This window comes from Podarcis cretensis, assembly GCF_951804945.1.
Source record: "Podarcis cretensis genome assembly, chromosome: 8".
Lineage (NCBI taxonomy): Eukaryota > Metazoa > Chordata > Lepidosauria > Squamata > Lacertidae > Podarcis > Podarcis cretensis.
The window spans coordinates 12,475,147-12,490,350 of NC_137177.1; the positions used below are offsets into that span (position 1 = coordinate 12,475,147).

General features: G+C 45.2%; 1 protein-coding gene across 2 annotated transcripts; it reads left to right on the top strand.

Moving 5' to 3' along the window:
• Positions 1–1,868: 1,868 nt before the first annotated feature.
• On the top strand, positions 1,869–15,110 carry LOC307221283 (phospholipase A2 inhibitor NAI-like). 2 transcript variants are annotated; one of them, XM_079985710.1, is made up of 8 exons: positions 1,883–2,358; positions 3,598–3,786; positions 5,175–5,294; positions 7,005–7,139; positions 9,021–9,161; positions 10,513–10,656; positions 11,542–11,679; positions 14,144–15,110. In XM_079985710.1, the coding sequence occupies exons 2-8, from the start codon at positions 3,738–3,740 to the stop codon at positions 14,347–14,349; spliced, it is 933 nt and encodes a 310-aa protein (XP_079841836.1). In that variant the 5' UTR covers positions 1,883–2,358; positions 3,598–3,737; the 3' UTR covers positions 14,350–15,110. The 2 variants fall into 2 exon arrangements, with proteins under 2 accessions (XP_079841837.1, XP_079841836.1); XM_079985711.1 differs by lacking the exon at positions 7,005–7,139 and having other exon boundaries at positions 1,869–2,358.
• The last annotated feature ends 94 nt before the right edge of the window (positions 15,111–15,204 follow it).

Consider the following 15,204-nt stretch of genomic DNA (forward strand, 5'->3'; position numbering starts at 1 on the left):
TGCTGTCATATTGCAAACCCTAACGGGTTACATGATTCCTGACTGGGCCACTTAGTAAAGAAGAATTTTTCTTTTAAAAAATGTACACAAAGCAATTATTGAGAGAGGCAGCTAAACGAGTGAAAATGAAATAAATGCAGGACTTTTTTTTTTTTAAGGGAGAGCATTCAAGGTTCCTGTAACACCCTATTCTGGCATTGAAAATGCCCCTGGAAACTTGGCTAGGTTCCAGTTATTTACCTGCCTATGCTGAATCAGTGGCCTCAAAGAATCGCCTACAATTTCCATAGTTCCCTTCGTGGAGGAATTCATGGTTAAACTGCTCAGGGAATGGGAAACGGGTATCTCCTGACAACTCTCGGCACTCGGCACTTTGGGGAAAGTCATGTCTGCTTAAAAGTGCTATGAGAATGCTTTAACTGTAACGTGGATGTGAGCTGAGATTCAACTGTCAGCCCACTCTGCTGCTGTCTGAGGAATTCAGGCAAGGCACTATTTTGTCCTTCACCTCAGATACTAAATAGTTCTGCGAAGGCCCTGTTCATGACAGATGAGCTAAACACACAACTTTTTGCTGTAATTTATTTGTAGATGACATAGGGCACGCATGCCAAAAGTTATTAAGAACTTCTTTTACAAATTCATTTATTCGTGTTACGTGATCTGCACTACCTGCACCAGGGGCCTCCTTCCCAGCTTACATTTTTTGGGGACTTTCACTTCTGCCTGGGACGTGGGTGGCGCTGTGGGTAAAACCTCAGCGCCTAGGACTTGCCGATTGCGTGGTCGGCGGTTCGAATCCCCGCGGCGGGGTGAGCTCCCGTCATTCGGTCCCAGCTCCTGCCCACCTAGCAGTTCGAAAGCACGCTTAAGTGCAAGTAGATAAATAGGTACCGCTTTATAGCGGGAAGGTAAATGGCGTTTCCGTGTGCTGTTCTGGTGCTGGTTCGCCAGAGCAGCTTCGTCACGCTGGCCATGTGACCCGGAAGTGTCTGCGGACAGCGCTGGCTCCCAGCCTCTAGAGTGAGATGAGCGCACAACCCTAGAGTCTGTCAAGACTGGCCCATACGGGCAGGGGTACCTTTACCTTTTACTTCTGCCTCTGCTTTAGTACCGTCGGCACTGACGAGGCCCTAATTTTAGACACAATTAACTGCTAGAGCAAAAACTGATGGTGACACAAGCACTTATATGGCCACCTTGCCCCGATTTCCTCGCTCTGAGGACCCCATTGGTCCTACCTAGAGCAGGGGAGGAGCTGGAGGTGGAGGGCCTCACCTCTGGATTAAATTTTCTGTTTTTCAATTTCAAATACTCATTTTACATCCTTAAGCTATCAATTGCATCGCTTCTTTTCTTTCCATGGTTCATTTTACATATCTTAAATCCTTGCATATTTTACAAACACTATACCAGTCAGTTTTCCATTATTGCATCCATCAAAACTTATTTACACGGTTTAATTTATCTTAATGCCACCAGCTTTTTCAGCTATACCCAATTATTTTCCATATATTCAATAAATGTTTCCCAATCTTCTCTAAACACATGTTCTTCTTGTTCTCTTATTCTATATGTTAAGTCTGCAAGTTGTGCATATTCTGTCAACTTAAGTAGCCATTCTTCTTTGGTTGGGACCTTGCTCGTTTTCCATTTTGGGGCTAACAAAACACAGGCCACAGCTGTTGCATACATAAATAACCTTTTTTGACACCTGGGGATTTCAGACTGAATTATCCCCAAAGTACTTTTTTGGGAAAGTACTTTTAAACATTTTTTTCAATTCATCATAGATCATTTCCCAATACCCTTTTACATGTCCACCCCACCGCCTGAGGTCTTTGCCTCAGTCTGCCTAATGGAAGGGCCGGCCAACTTCTGTAATCCTGCAACACCACGAGGGCCACCCTGGGCCCCTGACCTGGGTTTACATTTTAAGGCCGCTAGAAAGAGAGTTGGATAATTAATGACTGTTGGTCTGTGGCTGCTAAACAGAAACTGTTCTGATGAGGTTTTTCAAGATTGCCCAGACTTCCCAATCCTCGTGTGTTGGCCAAGTGGCGGCACATGTCACAACAATCCAGTTCCTCAGAAATGACATGTTCCAACTTGGTGCAGTGAACTCGGTCGTATTTGGATATGATAAATGTTCTCGATTCATGGAAGTGCGGGAGTGGCATTGATGACGGGGAGGAAGGGGTGTGGGCCATATGGCCAGGCTCCTGTGTGGATGGGAGGCAGAAGATAAGGCACAGAGATGGGTTTGGGATAAGCACTTAACAGCATATGAACCACAAGGTAATGAGACTGACCTGCAGGGAGATCCATTTGTGCCTCTGCAAAAATCAACCACAACTGGTAAGTGTGGGGGTGGAGCTGATCAGCGATTAAGTCATTTTCGGTAGCATTGGGTGGTATCCTGATAAGTTTTACTCAAAGCGGACCACTGAAATTAATTTGCATGATTATATTAAGCCCTTTAATTTCAATGGGTCTGTTCTGGATAAAATTTAGAAGAAATCATCTTCATTTAATTTAAACTGTAAGAGGGAATGGCAAATTGGCCAATTACAGTTTCCCATTTCCCCACTCTTAACAGTCTGCAATTAGAAAACCCAGCAGCATTTTAGTATGTTAGCTTCACTAAGAAGCACGTTAGTGAATATACACTTTAGCATGTACATTTTTGCAGAATCGCATTGTAAAATTAAAATGTGGAAGGGTGGTTGGTTTTCGGAATGCATATTGTTTCACAGAGTGTGATTAGTTTTGCCTTCAGATGCAAACTGAATCCAATTTCTCCCTCTTCCCGAAGTCTTAAGTGAACAGGTACCACCTGAGTCTGACACGGACAGGTGTTGCTAGCTCAACGTCTCTTATTTGAGATAGCAACTGCTGGGAACTTTCTCCATCCCAAGTTCTGTAAGGAGGGTGATGAAAATTAGCTGGGAAACTGGATTTCCATGTTAGGGGTGCTGTTAGAGGGTGACCCTTTGGGTCATTTCCATGAACCCTCCCTGTTGTAAAATGTAAAAATTAGAAAGTTTTATTTTGCTTACAGAGTGTCTGGGGGCACTGCAGATAGGCAAGACCTCAGCAATCCAGCATCTTAATTTGCCCAGATGCATCTATGCATCTAAAAGGCCCTTTACAGTGGTAGTTCCTCAGTTGTGGAATGACCCCCCTAGTGCAGTGTACCTGTCTCCATTATTACCAACTTCCAGGAGGAATCTGAAAACAGTCCTGTTTACCCAGGCATTTGGTGGCTGAAGAACACTATTCCTGGCAACCTCGAGATCATTGATTGGAAGCATGTTTTTAATTGTAACTGCTTTGAGATGTTTTTAACTGCAGTTGTTTTTAGAATGCCATCAACTGTTCTAAAATGTTTTTTGCATTGTTTTTAAATTGTTTATCTGTTTGCCACCCTGGGCTCCTTGGATTGGAAGAGCAGGATATAATTGCAATCAATAAATCGGTGCTTGAATGCAAATTTGTACCATTCGCTTACGGACAGAGTCATCTGTGCATTTTTGCAGCGCTCTTCCTTCCCACAATAAAAGACCTAAAGCGCCGGTTTCCCCCTGTTCTTTCCAGTTCTTCCCTTCATCATCTCCTGTTCTGAAGGTTTCAAACACATCCTTGCCCAAGCTTCATTCTATATTTCTGAAGTCAGCTCCCTGACAAGCCCTCACCTCTGAAGCAAGCCAGGTTTGCTCCTCCTCAGGTTTGCTGCCATGAAGTTTCAGGTGTCCCTTGTGATCTTCATATTCTGCCTTGGTGCAGGTAAGTCTCAGGTGCATCTGGCTGTATGTGCACATTGTGTGATGTGGGAACTGAGTGGGTTGATCTATTGAGAGCACCTCTTGGGTGCTCCCCCTGCTAACTTCAGCCAGGCTTGCATAGAGGACAATTCAGGTGGATGGGGACTAAGATGTTTGAAAGATATGCAGCTATACAATATATTGCAATTAATTCTTTAGCCCTCTAGAAGTGGACTTTTGTGGTACTTAGATTACAGGGGAAGGGGCAGAATAGCTTCATCCCCCTTACCCTTTGTGTTGTCTCACTTAGGCTGAAATCCTATATACATTGAAATGAGAGTATGTCCCATTGAACTCAATAGGACTTCCTGTGTCACCAGCTATAGGAGGGGGTCATAAATATGGCTAAAACTTGTGGGCCGGAGAAAGGGGCCATTGGATTTTATTAAGGGCTCCTCTATTCCGGCTCTCCCCACCCCCCAGAAAATTTGAGCTTTCAACTTTAGTTTGCAAAAGCCACAGGAAATTTGTTCGACCACCATATAGCTAACTTTACAATGCAATCATATGCATGTTACTTTTTCTTTTCCAGAGGCAGCACTCACAGTGCTTACTCTCAGATGGTGCATAAGATTGAAGCCGTCATTGAGCTCAGATCCCACCAAGATCGGAGGGGCGGGGTTGAAACATTAGTTGAAGCAGAAGTGGTGGTTGGTTTGCATTGGACTGGTAGGGCAGAAGGCAAGGAGCCCAACAGTAGGTGGCGCTAGATCCCAATACAGGAAGAGTCAGAGGCAATGACAGGCAGGGGCAACTAAGCCAGCTTTTGCCCATACCTTTCTTCTTCCTTAGAGGAATTTCTTAGAGGAATTTGAGACTAAGGAGGAAGAAACTGACAAGTAGTTCTTACCCAGAGCCCTGAAACTGTCCTCCCTTCCTCCTTACATCCCATTCCTCCAAATGCCACTTTTAACCCAATTCCACCTGCCTCTTCCCCAGTTCCTCCCTTCGCTTTCCCCCCTGTCCACAGAAGACTACAACTGTCACACACGCAGGGACCTTTCTTCCTCTCCAAGTCACTTAATACAGATATGGACCCCCCTACTTTTTCTTCCTGCCCCTCTTCCTTCCCCCACTTTTAGAACCTTGGGAGACAGCCCATGAAAACAGGGTGAAGACAGACTGGTGCAAATATAGTATAAAGAGAAATATGTCCGTTCAGATGGCACAAGCTTATTCCGCGATGAAATCGGTTAACTATATGAACAAGCTACTACTAGCTGTTCTTATGACTTAGCATCTCAAAAGCTGGAAGTGGCCTCTCTGGGCCTCTGAGAGGGCCTGTGCATCCCCAGCGCAGGTTAACCGTAGCATGGAAAAAGCATACACTATCTTTGTGTCTTTCTCCAGCCGACAGCTTGACATGCCAGAAGTGCTTGAGCAAGAACGGGAAGTGTGCAAAGAACGAAGTGGAGGTTTGTGAGCAGTCTCAAGACGCTTGCTTCATTGAGACCAAGGACTACGCTGGTTGTAAGTGCATACCCTCCAACATTCCTCCAATCAAAATAGGGACGTCCCATTCCATAATAATAATAATAATAATAATAATAATAATAATAATTTTATTATTTATACCCCACCCACCTGACTGGGTTGCTCCAGGTGCTCTGGGCAGCTTTCAATATATAAACATAATAATAAAATGTTAAACATTAAAAAAACCCTACCCTAGACAGGGCTGCCTTCTAAAGGTTGTATAGAAGAGTTTGGATTTGATATCCTGCTTTATCACTACCCTAAGGAGTCTCAAAGCGGCTAACATTCTCCTTTCCCTTCCTCCCCCACAACAAACACTCTGTGAGGTGAGTGGGGCTGAGAGACTTCAGAGAAGTGTGACTAGCCCAAGCTCACCCAGCAGCTGCATGTGGAGGAGCGGGGAAGTGAACCCGGTTCACCAGATTACGAGTCTACTGCTCTTAACCACTACACCATACTGGCTCTTGGCTTGGGGATTGCATAACCCCATATCCTCCAACATTCCTCCCATGAAAATAAGGACATCCTAAGAAAAAGAGGGACATTCGGGTACCAAATCGGAAACCGGGACGGCTTCTATAAATCTGGGACTGTCCCTGGAAAATAGGGACAGGTGGACACTGTTATTCAGACAGTGGCAGGAGATCAGAAGTGCATTAGCGACCATTTGATTGGGGCTCATGCCTCTCTATGGACATTCCTCAAAATTTAACAAGAGGCAGCAGCTGGCCAACGTCTGGTGAGGAAATGGGGTTGGGCAAGATGCTCTGCATTGCTCCAGGATCATTGATGGGTTGGAAGCAGCAGGCCTCTGAGCATCTGTCATGGAAGGCTATAGAGCAGCAGTAGGGAATCTCAGCCCCAGGGGGTGAATGTGACTCTCCTACTCTCTCTGTTTGGCTCTTGCAACTGTTCTCAGGCTACAGCCCTTCCAGACTATGCTTGAGTGTGTCTGCCTTGCTGGAATGTGTCCTTGGACCCTGATAATGCTTCCTCGGGTGAAGGACAACGAAGAGTGTGTGAATGCATGCAGAAACTTACCTACTGTACAAAGGTGAAATTTGCCTTTCCTTCTGCACTCACTTTTGCCTCTCACCCAATCCACCGCTGGCATGTGACCTGTGGAAGGTTACCGAGAATGTGGTCCTCTGGCTGACACAGCTTAGTCCCATAATTCAAGCATTTCCCATAGTTTAAATACTTGCTATAACGTAAAAAATCTCTGTACAGTGGTACCTCTGGTTAAGAACTTAATTCGTTCTGGAGGTCCGTTCTTAACCTGAAACTGTTCTGAACCTGAGATACCACTTTAGCTAATGGGGCCTCCCACTGCCTCACAATTGCTGTTCTCATCCTGAAGCAAAGTTCTTAACCCGAGGTACTATTTCTGAGTTAGTGGAGTCTGTAACCTGAAGTATCTGTAACCTGAAACATCTGTAACCTGAGGTACCACTGTACTTTAATTAAAGTACATCTCACCATAGAGGTGAAAACTAACCAGGGGACCTGTGCACCTGCCAGTCTGCTCACCAGCAGTGGGGAATTTCAAGGCCCCACTTCTTCTTCTTCTTTGAGTTTATTTACAAAATTATTTACACTGGACCTGGACCAGGCATAACATCCTTTGCAAATCTAATATGACACTTGCAATAGCGCCCTATGCTGGCAATGGGTTAACTCTTTTGTTTGATCTTTTGTTTGCAGTGGATGCAGGAATGGTGAAACTGGGCTGTGGCGACTCAAATTTGTGCCGCCGTTATCATAAAGGGAACAGGGGATCTTTAAGCTGGTCAATGATTTGTTGCTCCTTCGATCTATGCCAGCCCCTGACACGTGATGGTATGTGGTACAGAAATGGTACATGCCCATGTTGATGTGATCTGAGTTTAGCCGTGAGGCTATGTTGGGGGCAGTGATAAACACTTTCATGAAAACATCACCTCAGTGCTTTGCCAGTAATAAATAATAATAATAAGCCTATTCAACTAATGAATGAATGAATTTATTATTTCAGTCACAGACCAGTTCCAGCCCACATACAAGGAAGTCATAAAACATGATAGGGATACATTTGAATTTGCAATTAGGTATAACAGGGACAATACAGATATAGCAACAGTTAAAATTGTTGTTGTTTAGTCGTTTAGTCGTGCCCGACTCTTCGTGACCCCATGGGCCAGAGCACGCCAGGCACTCCTGTCTTCCACTGCCTCCCACAGTTTGGTCAAACTCATGCTGCTAGCTTCAAGAACATTGTCCAACCATCTCGTCCTCTGTCGTTCCCTTCTCCTTGTGCCCTCCATCTTTCCCAACATCAGGTTCTTTTCCAGGGAGTCTTCTCTTCTCATGAGGTGGCCAAAGTACTGGAGCCTCAGCTTCAGGATCTGTCCTTCCAGTGAGCACTCAGGGCTGATTTCCTTCAGAATGGATACGTTTGATCTTCTTGTAGTCCATGGGACTCTCAAGAGTCTCCTCCAGACCATAATTCAAAAGCATCAATTCTTCGGCAATCAGCCTTCTTTATGGTCCAGCTCTCACTTCCATGCATCACTACCGGGCAAACCATGGCTTTAACTATATGGACCTTTGTTGGCAAGGTGATGTCTCTGCTTTTTAAAAAGCAGAGACAGTGTGTGTGTGTGTATATATATATATATATATATATATATATATATATATATATTAGAAATTGGCTTGCAATCTGTGGGGGGCACAATAGTATTCAGGGGCAGGAGAGGAAATAATGTTATGTCAGAGCAACCTGGAATACTTGTGCTGATGGAACGTTTTCCTTAATGAATTCCTAATAATAAAACAACTTCTTCTTCTTCTTCTTCTTCTTCTTCTTCTTCTTCTTCTTCTTCTTCTTCTTCAGCATGTTCTCCTCTTTGCACAAGTGTCTCAAAGTGACAGAGTAAAGCAAGCTATACAGAACATGAAAAACAAAACAATTGAAAGCCAAAACCTATTGCGTTGTATCCAAAGCCAGTCCTACTCTGAGTAGACATGCTGAAATTAATGGAGAACTTGCAACCCAACCCCTCCATCCCCCTAACATAGGTCTGGCCATCACAGAACAGCTCCCCAAGGAACAATAAACCAATCACCATCTGCTGCAAAGAAAAAGGTTAACACTGAAAAGTTATCAGTGTTGGTGCCAGGCAAGCCTTCATGGGGATAGTATTCCACAGACTACGGAAAAGGCCCATTCTTTCATCATCACACATCATCTGCCAGAGGGAAAACACATCCCCCAATTAGGGGATGTGACAGAGCCGGCCTGCCCATAAGGTAGGGTGAAGAGTCCGCCTCAGGTGGCAGAAGTGCAAGAGGTCGCATTCTGCCTGCCCCACCTCTTCTGCTGCCAAGAGGGAGGTGTTACAGCGCACAGTGTTGCTGCTTATCTTCCCCAGGTGGAATGCTTTGAGGAGCACCCTGGCTCCTGCTGAGTTTGGTGACAGCCAGGGTGTTCCTGCATGCCATGTTGCTGATCAGGTGACCCCTCCCTGGGGTGGGGAGGAGCTGAATGGCAATGCTCTGAGGAGTGCTCTTGCTTTTGCCAAGTTTGCTGAGAGCTGGGAGGAGGCAGCAGAAATGGTGGGCATATGGGTGAGAGGGGGGTGGCAGGCAGCAATTTCCATTTTGCCTCAGGTGGCGAAATGGACTGGAAACTGATGATCTCTTTCTCTTCCCCCTGCTGCTCACTGTTGCTTCCAACAGTTCACAGAAACGGATCAAAAAATGGTGTGCAGTGTCAAACCTGCATCGGGAGCGCAGCTGAATGTGGCCTCAATGCGCCCACAGAGCCATGCTATGGGAGTGAAGACCAGTGCGTGCAGATCTCCCAGCACCTCCTGCCAGGTATTGCCAAGTGGGTACCAAAGCATTCAAAGCGCACAGGGATAGGAGAGACTAAAGCATCGCTAAGGATGTGATGGTCACTAGCCAATAGGTGCAGGGAAACCTCTGCAACCGCAAAATGGGGCGTAATCACCACTGCAAATGATGCACGTGGTGTTGGAAAAACATATTTCTGAGTTGCTCTCCTATGTTTTTAAGACTGTGTGTGTTTTGCAATAAAATGCAATTGCAGAGCTGGTCTTTCTAGGCTGGACAGGCAAAGCCCTACGAAAACCTTTAGAGGCAACTGTTCCTTTAATTAAATGCTTTGGTTTTTTTTGTTCTCACCATTTTACTTCTTCCTGCTGGATTCATGATAAATTGCCCCTTGTTAGAGGGCTTCTGTTTCCTGCTTGGTGGGTCAGTAGTTTAATTACTAATTTCCTTGCATATTTTTATACTCCTTTTATAGTGAAAGAGAGCTATTTAGCCATAAAAGAAAGGAAAAAAAAAAACAGGAAGCAAATAATTTGCTACTCTTCTCCACTACAGTGGGGAACGGAAACTGACAAATATGGGGCAATTAAGGGGCAATGCACCACTATCCCATATCCATGCAATGAAATGAGTGGAGCCAGCTAAGTGGAAACTTCAAATTACAAGAGACCTTTGCTGAAAGGGGCTTACTTTTGAGTAGCCATAGATGGATCTTGCCCATTGGCGTTGCTGGATAATATAGAACTATATTAAGTTCTCTGTGAAATCTGTTTTAATTGCATTTCCAGCTAATTGCAAAAAAGGAACAGTGCCTCAATGCTAAAGGGCAGTGGATACTGTGGAAGCTGTTCCACGGACCAGCAAAATATCACCCACCATGCAAATTTAAACATACATAGTATATGGAGATGCTGTAATATGTATTTAGTGAGATAATAAAGGTAAAGGGACCCCTGACCATTAGGTCCAGTCGTGGCCGACTCTGGGGTTGTGGCGCTCATCTTGTTTTATTGGCCAAGGGAGCAGACGTACAGCTTCTGGGTCATGTGGCCAGCATGACTAAGCTGCTTCTGGTGAACCAGAGCAGCGCACGGAAACGCCATTTACCTTCCCTCTGGAGCGGTACCTATTTATCTGCTTGCACTTTGACGTGCTTTCAAACTGCTAGGTTGGCAGGAGCAGGGACCGAGCAATGGGAGCTCACCCTGTCGCTGGGATTCAAACTGCCGACTTTCTGATCGGCAAGTCCTAGGCTCTGTGGTTTAACCCACAGCGCCAATGGAGTTAAAAGTGGAGACAATCTACTAGCTGCATTTCTTATATCCAAAAATGGTCCTGTTGTTTGTGGACATCACCTGATGATTGCTTCTCCAAGGTGAAGAAACAGAACCCATCATAAAGGGATGTGGAGGCAGTTCCTTTAAGGACACATTTGTGGCATACCAGATCGGGAGAGATTTTGCCTTTGTTGAGCAAAAGGTCTGCAGCAGTTCCAACTGCAACAACAGGAACTTCCCAGGTAAATGACAATCGTCGTGCTTTGATAACCTTCTGCCAGGTAGGTACTGCCTGGGTGTAGGATTCTGCCTGTATGCCAATTAATAACAATCTAGGACACTGTCTGAAGGGAAGTCCCCCCCAGCGCAAGCCCCATGGGAATGAACAGGAGAGCTGCAGGAGAGTCGTCGCACCTCTTCCAAATTAATATTTTGAAAAATAGGAAATCCACAGAATGTTTAATTTAGGTAACAATTGTACTCATGAGAGCCAGTGTGGTGTAGTGGTTAAGAGCGGTAGATTCGTAATCTGGGGAACCGGGTTCTCTTCCCTGCTCCTCCACATGCAGCTGCTGGGTGACCTTGGGCCAGTCACACTTCTCTGAAGTCTCTCAGCCCCACTCACCTCACAGAGTGTTTGTTGTGGGGGAGGAAGGGAAAGGAGAATGTTAGCCGCTTTGAGACTCCTTCGGGTAGTGATAAAGCGGGATATCAAATCCAAACTCTTCTTCTTCTTCATTTTTCAGAAGATAGAGGTGCTGTCTTGTGCCCAAGATTGAGGGGGTCCAGTGCATGTCACACACTGGTGCGCATTGCATGCACTATTTCTGTAAGGGATGCTTTAGATGAGATTCCTGCACTGCAGGGGGTTGGACTGGGTGACCCGTGGGGTCCTTTTCAACTTTACACTTCTGTGACTTCATGTGTATGATGTTGCATCATCGGGCAGGGGGAGTCTGAGTGTTGAGCCCAGCACAGAGGAGAGGGCCAGCAGAACCCTGCTGGTGCAGCATTGCATAAAACCCATCATTTCTGTAAGACGCCTTGAGGCATTTTGGAGAAAGGTGACTTAAGAAATTGAATAGATCATCATCACTAAAGCCCCCACACTTTTTTTTACTCTACAGTCATAACTTCTGGACAGCCCAATGGGCTGCAATGCTATACCTGCCAGGAGTCTGGGCATGGGGAGTGCGCTCAGGACAGACTGCAAGTTTTAAATTGCACAGGAGTCATGGATCAGTGCGTACGTGTCATCGACAGAGGTAAGAAAGCGGCAAGGGTGCGTATACAGAGGACTGGGAAGCATGCCTGTTGGCCTGATCAGATGCTAAAGAGGGCACAACTCCTTATCTCAAAGTGTTAGAGAGAAGCATGGATCAGAAAAACTGCTGCTACAGGAATCCACCCTTTGGGATACACTGCTTGAGGGCCATGTGAAATTACCTTAAACAAGGAGAGTCTCCATACACAGAGGAGGTTATTTGTTACATCTTTGTTCCGGCTTTGATCCATCCCAATCAGTATCTACAGTGGTACCTTGGTTTTTGATCGTCTTGGAAGCTGAACGTTTCGGTTTTGAACGCCGAAAACCTGAAAACCCAGAAGTAAATGCTTCCGTTTTCGAACATGCCTCAGAAGTTGAACGGCTTCTGCTGAGCATTTTTTCTCCATTGAATTTGCAGAATGCCCTTTGTGCCTCAGTTTTCAAATGCTTTGGAAGTCAAGCGGTCTTCAGGAATGGATTACATTCGAAAACCGAGGTACCACTGTGCCAGGAGCAATTAATTCTGCAACACCTCTCCGTCAGGTAGGAAATAATTCCTGACAGAGAGGATGCAGCCAAGTGACCTGTTCTCAGGTGAGGTGCCCCATCGCTTCTCTGTGTGAGTCACTGTTCTTGGTGTCCCTTCTTTTATCAACATCTGAAGTTGGTTATTCATGCAGAGACACAAGGAGCCGGGTTCCTTTGAGGACAGGAGATTCTTGCTTTTGTACCACCCATGCCATGGATTTAAAAGTGGTTTTAACAACCAACACTTTTACTTGGGCCACTCTGGGAATTGTAGTCCTGTGAGGGTGGTAGGAGGGGGGTCTCCTAACAATTCTCAGTACCCTTAACAAACTACAGTTCCCTGGATTCTCAGCGGGCGAGGGGGAAACCTTGACAGTTAAAGTGTTATAAAAGTGTGGGTAAACAAACATTCTGGAGTCTTCCTTTTTGAATGGATTAGGTGTGGCTCTCCAACATCAGAAGTGTAGAAGGCACCAAAGCAAAGGGTTTAGGTCGCCCTGATCCCAGATAAGCCTCCCACAGTGAAGCATGCAGATTCTGATCAATTTCATGGCCCCTTTTAATTGCACCTCCGTATTGATTTGTGCTCCTGATGCTATCAAGGCGTTTGCACACGCTATCCCATTTTCAAAAGATCGAGCATTGCATCTGTTTTGGGGAAACCACATTGCTTCACTTCCAATGAGTGCCTATCTCCGTAACTATTTACCGTATGACACAAATGTTCTGGTTTATTTTTGTCCTGCTTTGGTTGAGTTTTAAAGCCCCTCCGGACGGCAAGGATGTGGCAGCATTGGGGAGGCATCATAGAGCAAATCCACCACAGATGCACCATCCTTGTGTTGAGAACATGTTGCAGAATACACCTGCAATAAAACATCGTTTCTTGGAGGGCCCCTCAATTTCTCACTCATTCTTTACTTGTAGGATATGTCTTAGTCTAAGAGGACCATTTCGCCCTCTAGTGTCCATAGGTGGAATGTGATGCAGGTTTTACGCTGCTCTAAAAATCTCCAATTTAGGAGTGGGGAGCCATCTGGTTTTCAGACAGCTTAGTTCCTGAATGTTTTGGCTCCCAAACGTCGCAAACCCGAAGTGACTGTTCTGGCTTGCGAACTATTTTTGGCAGTGCTTTTTTTCTAAAAAAATGTTTGGGGGTACTCTCCTTTTCCTACTCATATTGAAATACTTCTTAAGTTATAGATGTAAGAAGAATTTATCGAGATCTGATATAACATATATTACTGTCTTTACTTTTTGGATGAATTTTTGTTCGTTTTTTTCTTTTTAATTTCAATAAAGCATTTAAAAAAGAAAGAAAGAAAGACTGCCCCTCAATGAGGCCAAAGTTAGATTCACAAAATGTTTAGGGGGATGCGTCCCCCCGCATCCCCCCAGAAAAAAGCACTGATTTTTGGAAGCCAAACATCCGTCGGGGCTTCCGAGGCTTCCGATTGGCTGCAGAAGATTCAGAAGCTGCACTTTGGTATTTGAATGATTTGGAATTCGAACTGACTTCCAGAACGGATTCCGTTCGACTTCCAAGGTACGACTGTATCTCTATTTGGCCTTCATAGAATCATAGAATTGTAGAGATGGAAGGGACCACAAGGGTCAACCCCGCCGCAATGCAGAAATCTTTCTCCTTGTGGGAATCAAACCCACAACCCTGAGGTAAAGAGTTCATGCTCTACAGAACTCTCCATAGGCCACGTCTCTCTCTTTTTTTGCCTGTCCTTGAACTTCGATAATGGAGAGGGTTGTTTAAGTGTGGGTAGAAACTAGCCTACACTACAAGGTGAAGCTTCCATTAGTTGCCCCGCCCACTTTCCCCTCTGGCTCCACCCACTGCTGCCATGCGGCCCTCAGAAGATTGCCCAGAAGGGAATGTGGCCCTTGAAAAATCAAAAAAACCTGTCTTCCTTCTTTCCCAGAGAACAGAACTGTGACCCTTCAGAAAGGCTGCGCCACCGAGACCATGTGCAGCAGCTACGAGGATATCTATTCCAAACTGATGGGGCTGGATTCCTTTGTTGAGTGTTGCAAAACGTCCTTCTGCAACCATGCCAGAGAGCTTTCTGGCCCACAGATGCTACTGATGGTGGCTGCTTCTGCCTGGTGGCTGGCATGGATGGTTTGACCATAATGGCGGCTGTCTGGGTGGGCCTTCAAGAAAGGATCGGGCCAGTCTTTGAAAGTTGGTTGCATACATGGGAATAGGTGCTTGTCGGCTACTGGGGCTCCTTTATCTGCCTGGAAGGAGGTGGCACTGAAGCACTGCTCCCCTACTGTCTATATGCCATGCCAAGACTGGATTACTGCAATGTGCAGCTTTCCTTGTGCTTTCCTTGTGCTTGATCCGGAAGCTGCAGTTAGTGCAGAATGCTGCGGCAAAAGATTAAGACCCCGGTCAACAGAGGACACCTTTCTTTAGAGGCCTGTAGTAGTTACCAATTTGCTGCTGGACCATGTTCAAAGAGTTACTATTGGTATATAAAGCCCTTAACAACCTGGGACCAGTTTACCTGCGAACCGTCTTACCCCACATATTGTATGCCTGCTTGACTGCTTCGATTACAGATGCCACAAAATATTTGTAAGAAATTGACCTTTTCCTGTGGCAGCATCCCTGCCTATTGACATCAGCCAGCAGCCTTCATTATACTCTTTTCAGTGCCTGCTAAGACCCTGTTTGCTTAGGCAAGGCTACCCAGATATGTAGAATGTCGAAGTGTATTTTAATCATCTTCTTTTTTAGCTCATTGTTGTTGTTTTTTTTTTTTGGGGGGGGATATTTTAAGTAGCTGTTTTTACTGATAATTTTGTCGTTTTATTCTTTTTTTTACGATCAAGAGGTATGGAAATTTTATGAACTAAATAAACGATAAACAAAACACACAATGTCGAAATCAGGTGTTTTTGGAGAGGCAGTTCCCATACCTACTGTTCACATGCAATGCCCTTTCTTGGCTAGAGTGGGCATTTGATTTTTAAG

Bases quoted from the DNA above. Each gene is read 5' to 3' on its own strand.
- LOC307221283 (XM_079985710.1), top strand. From the start codon at position 3,738: ATGAAGTTTCAGGTGTCCCTTGTGATCTTCATATTCTGCCTTGGTGCA. The intron at 7,140-9,020 runs GTATGTGGTACA...TGCTTCCAACAG, and splicing joins CCAGCCCCTGACACGTGATG to TTCACAGAAACGGATCAAAA. The intron at 10,657-11,541 runs GTAAATGACAAT...TTTACTCTACAG, and splicing joins CAACAACAGGAACTTCCCAG to TCATAACTTCTGGACAGCCC.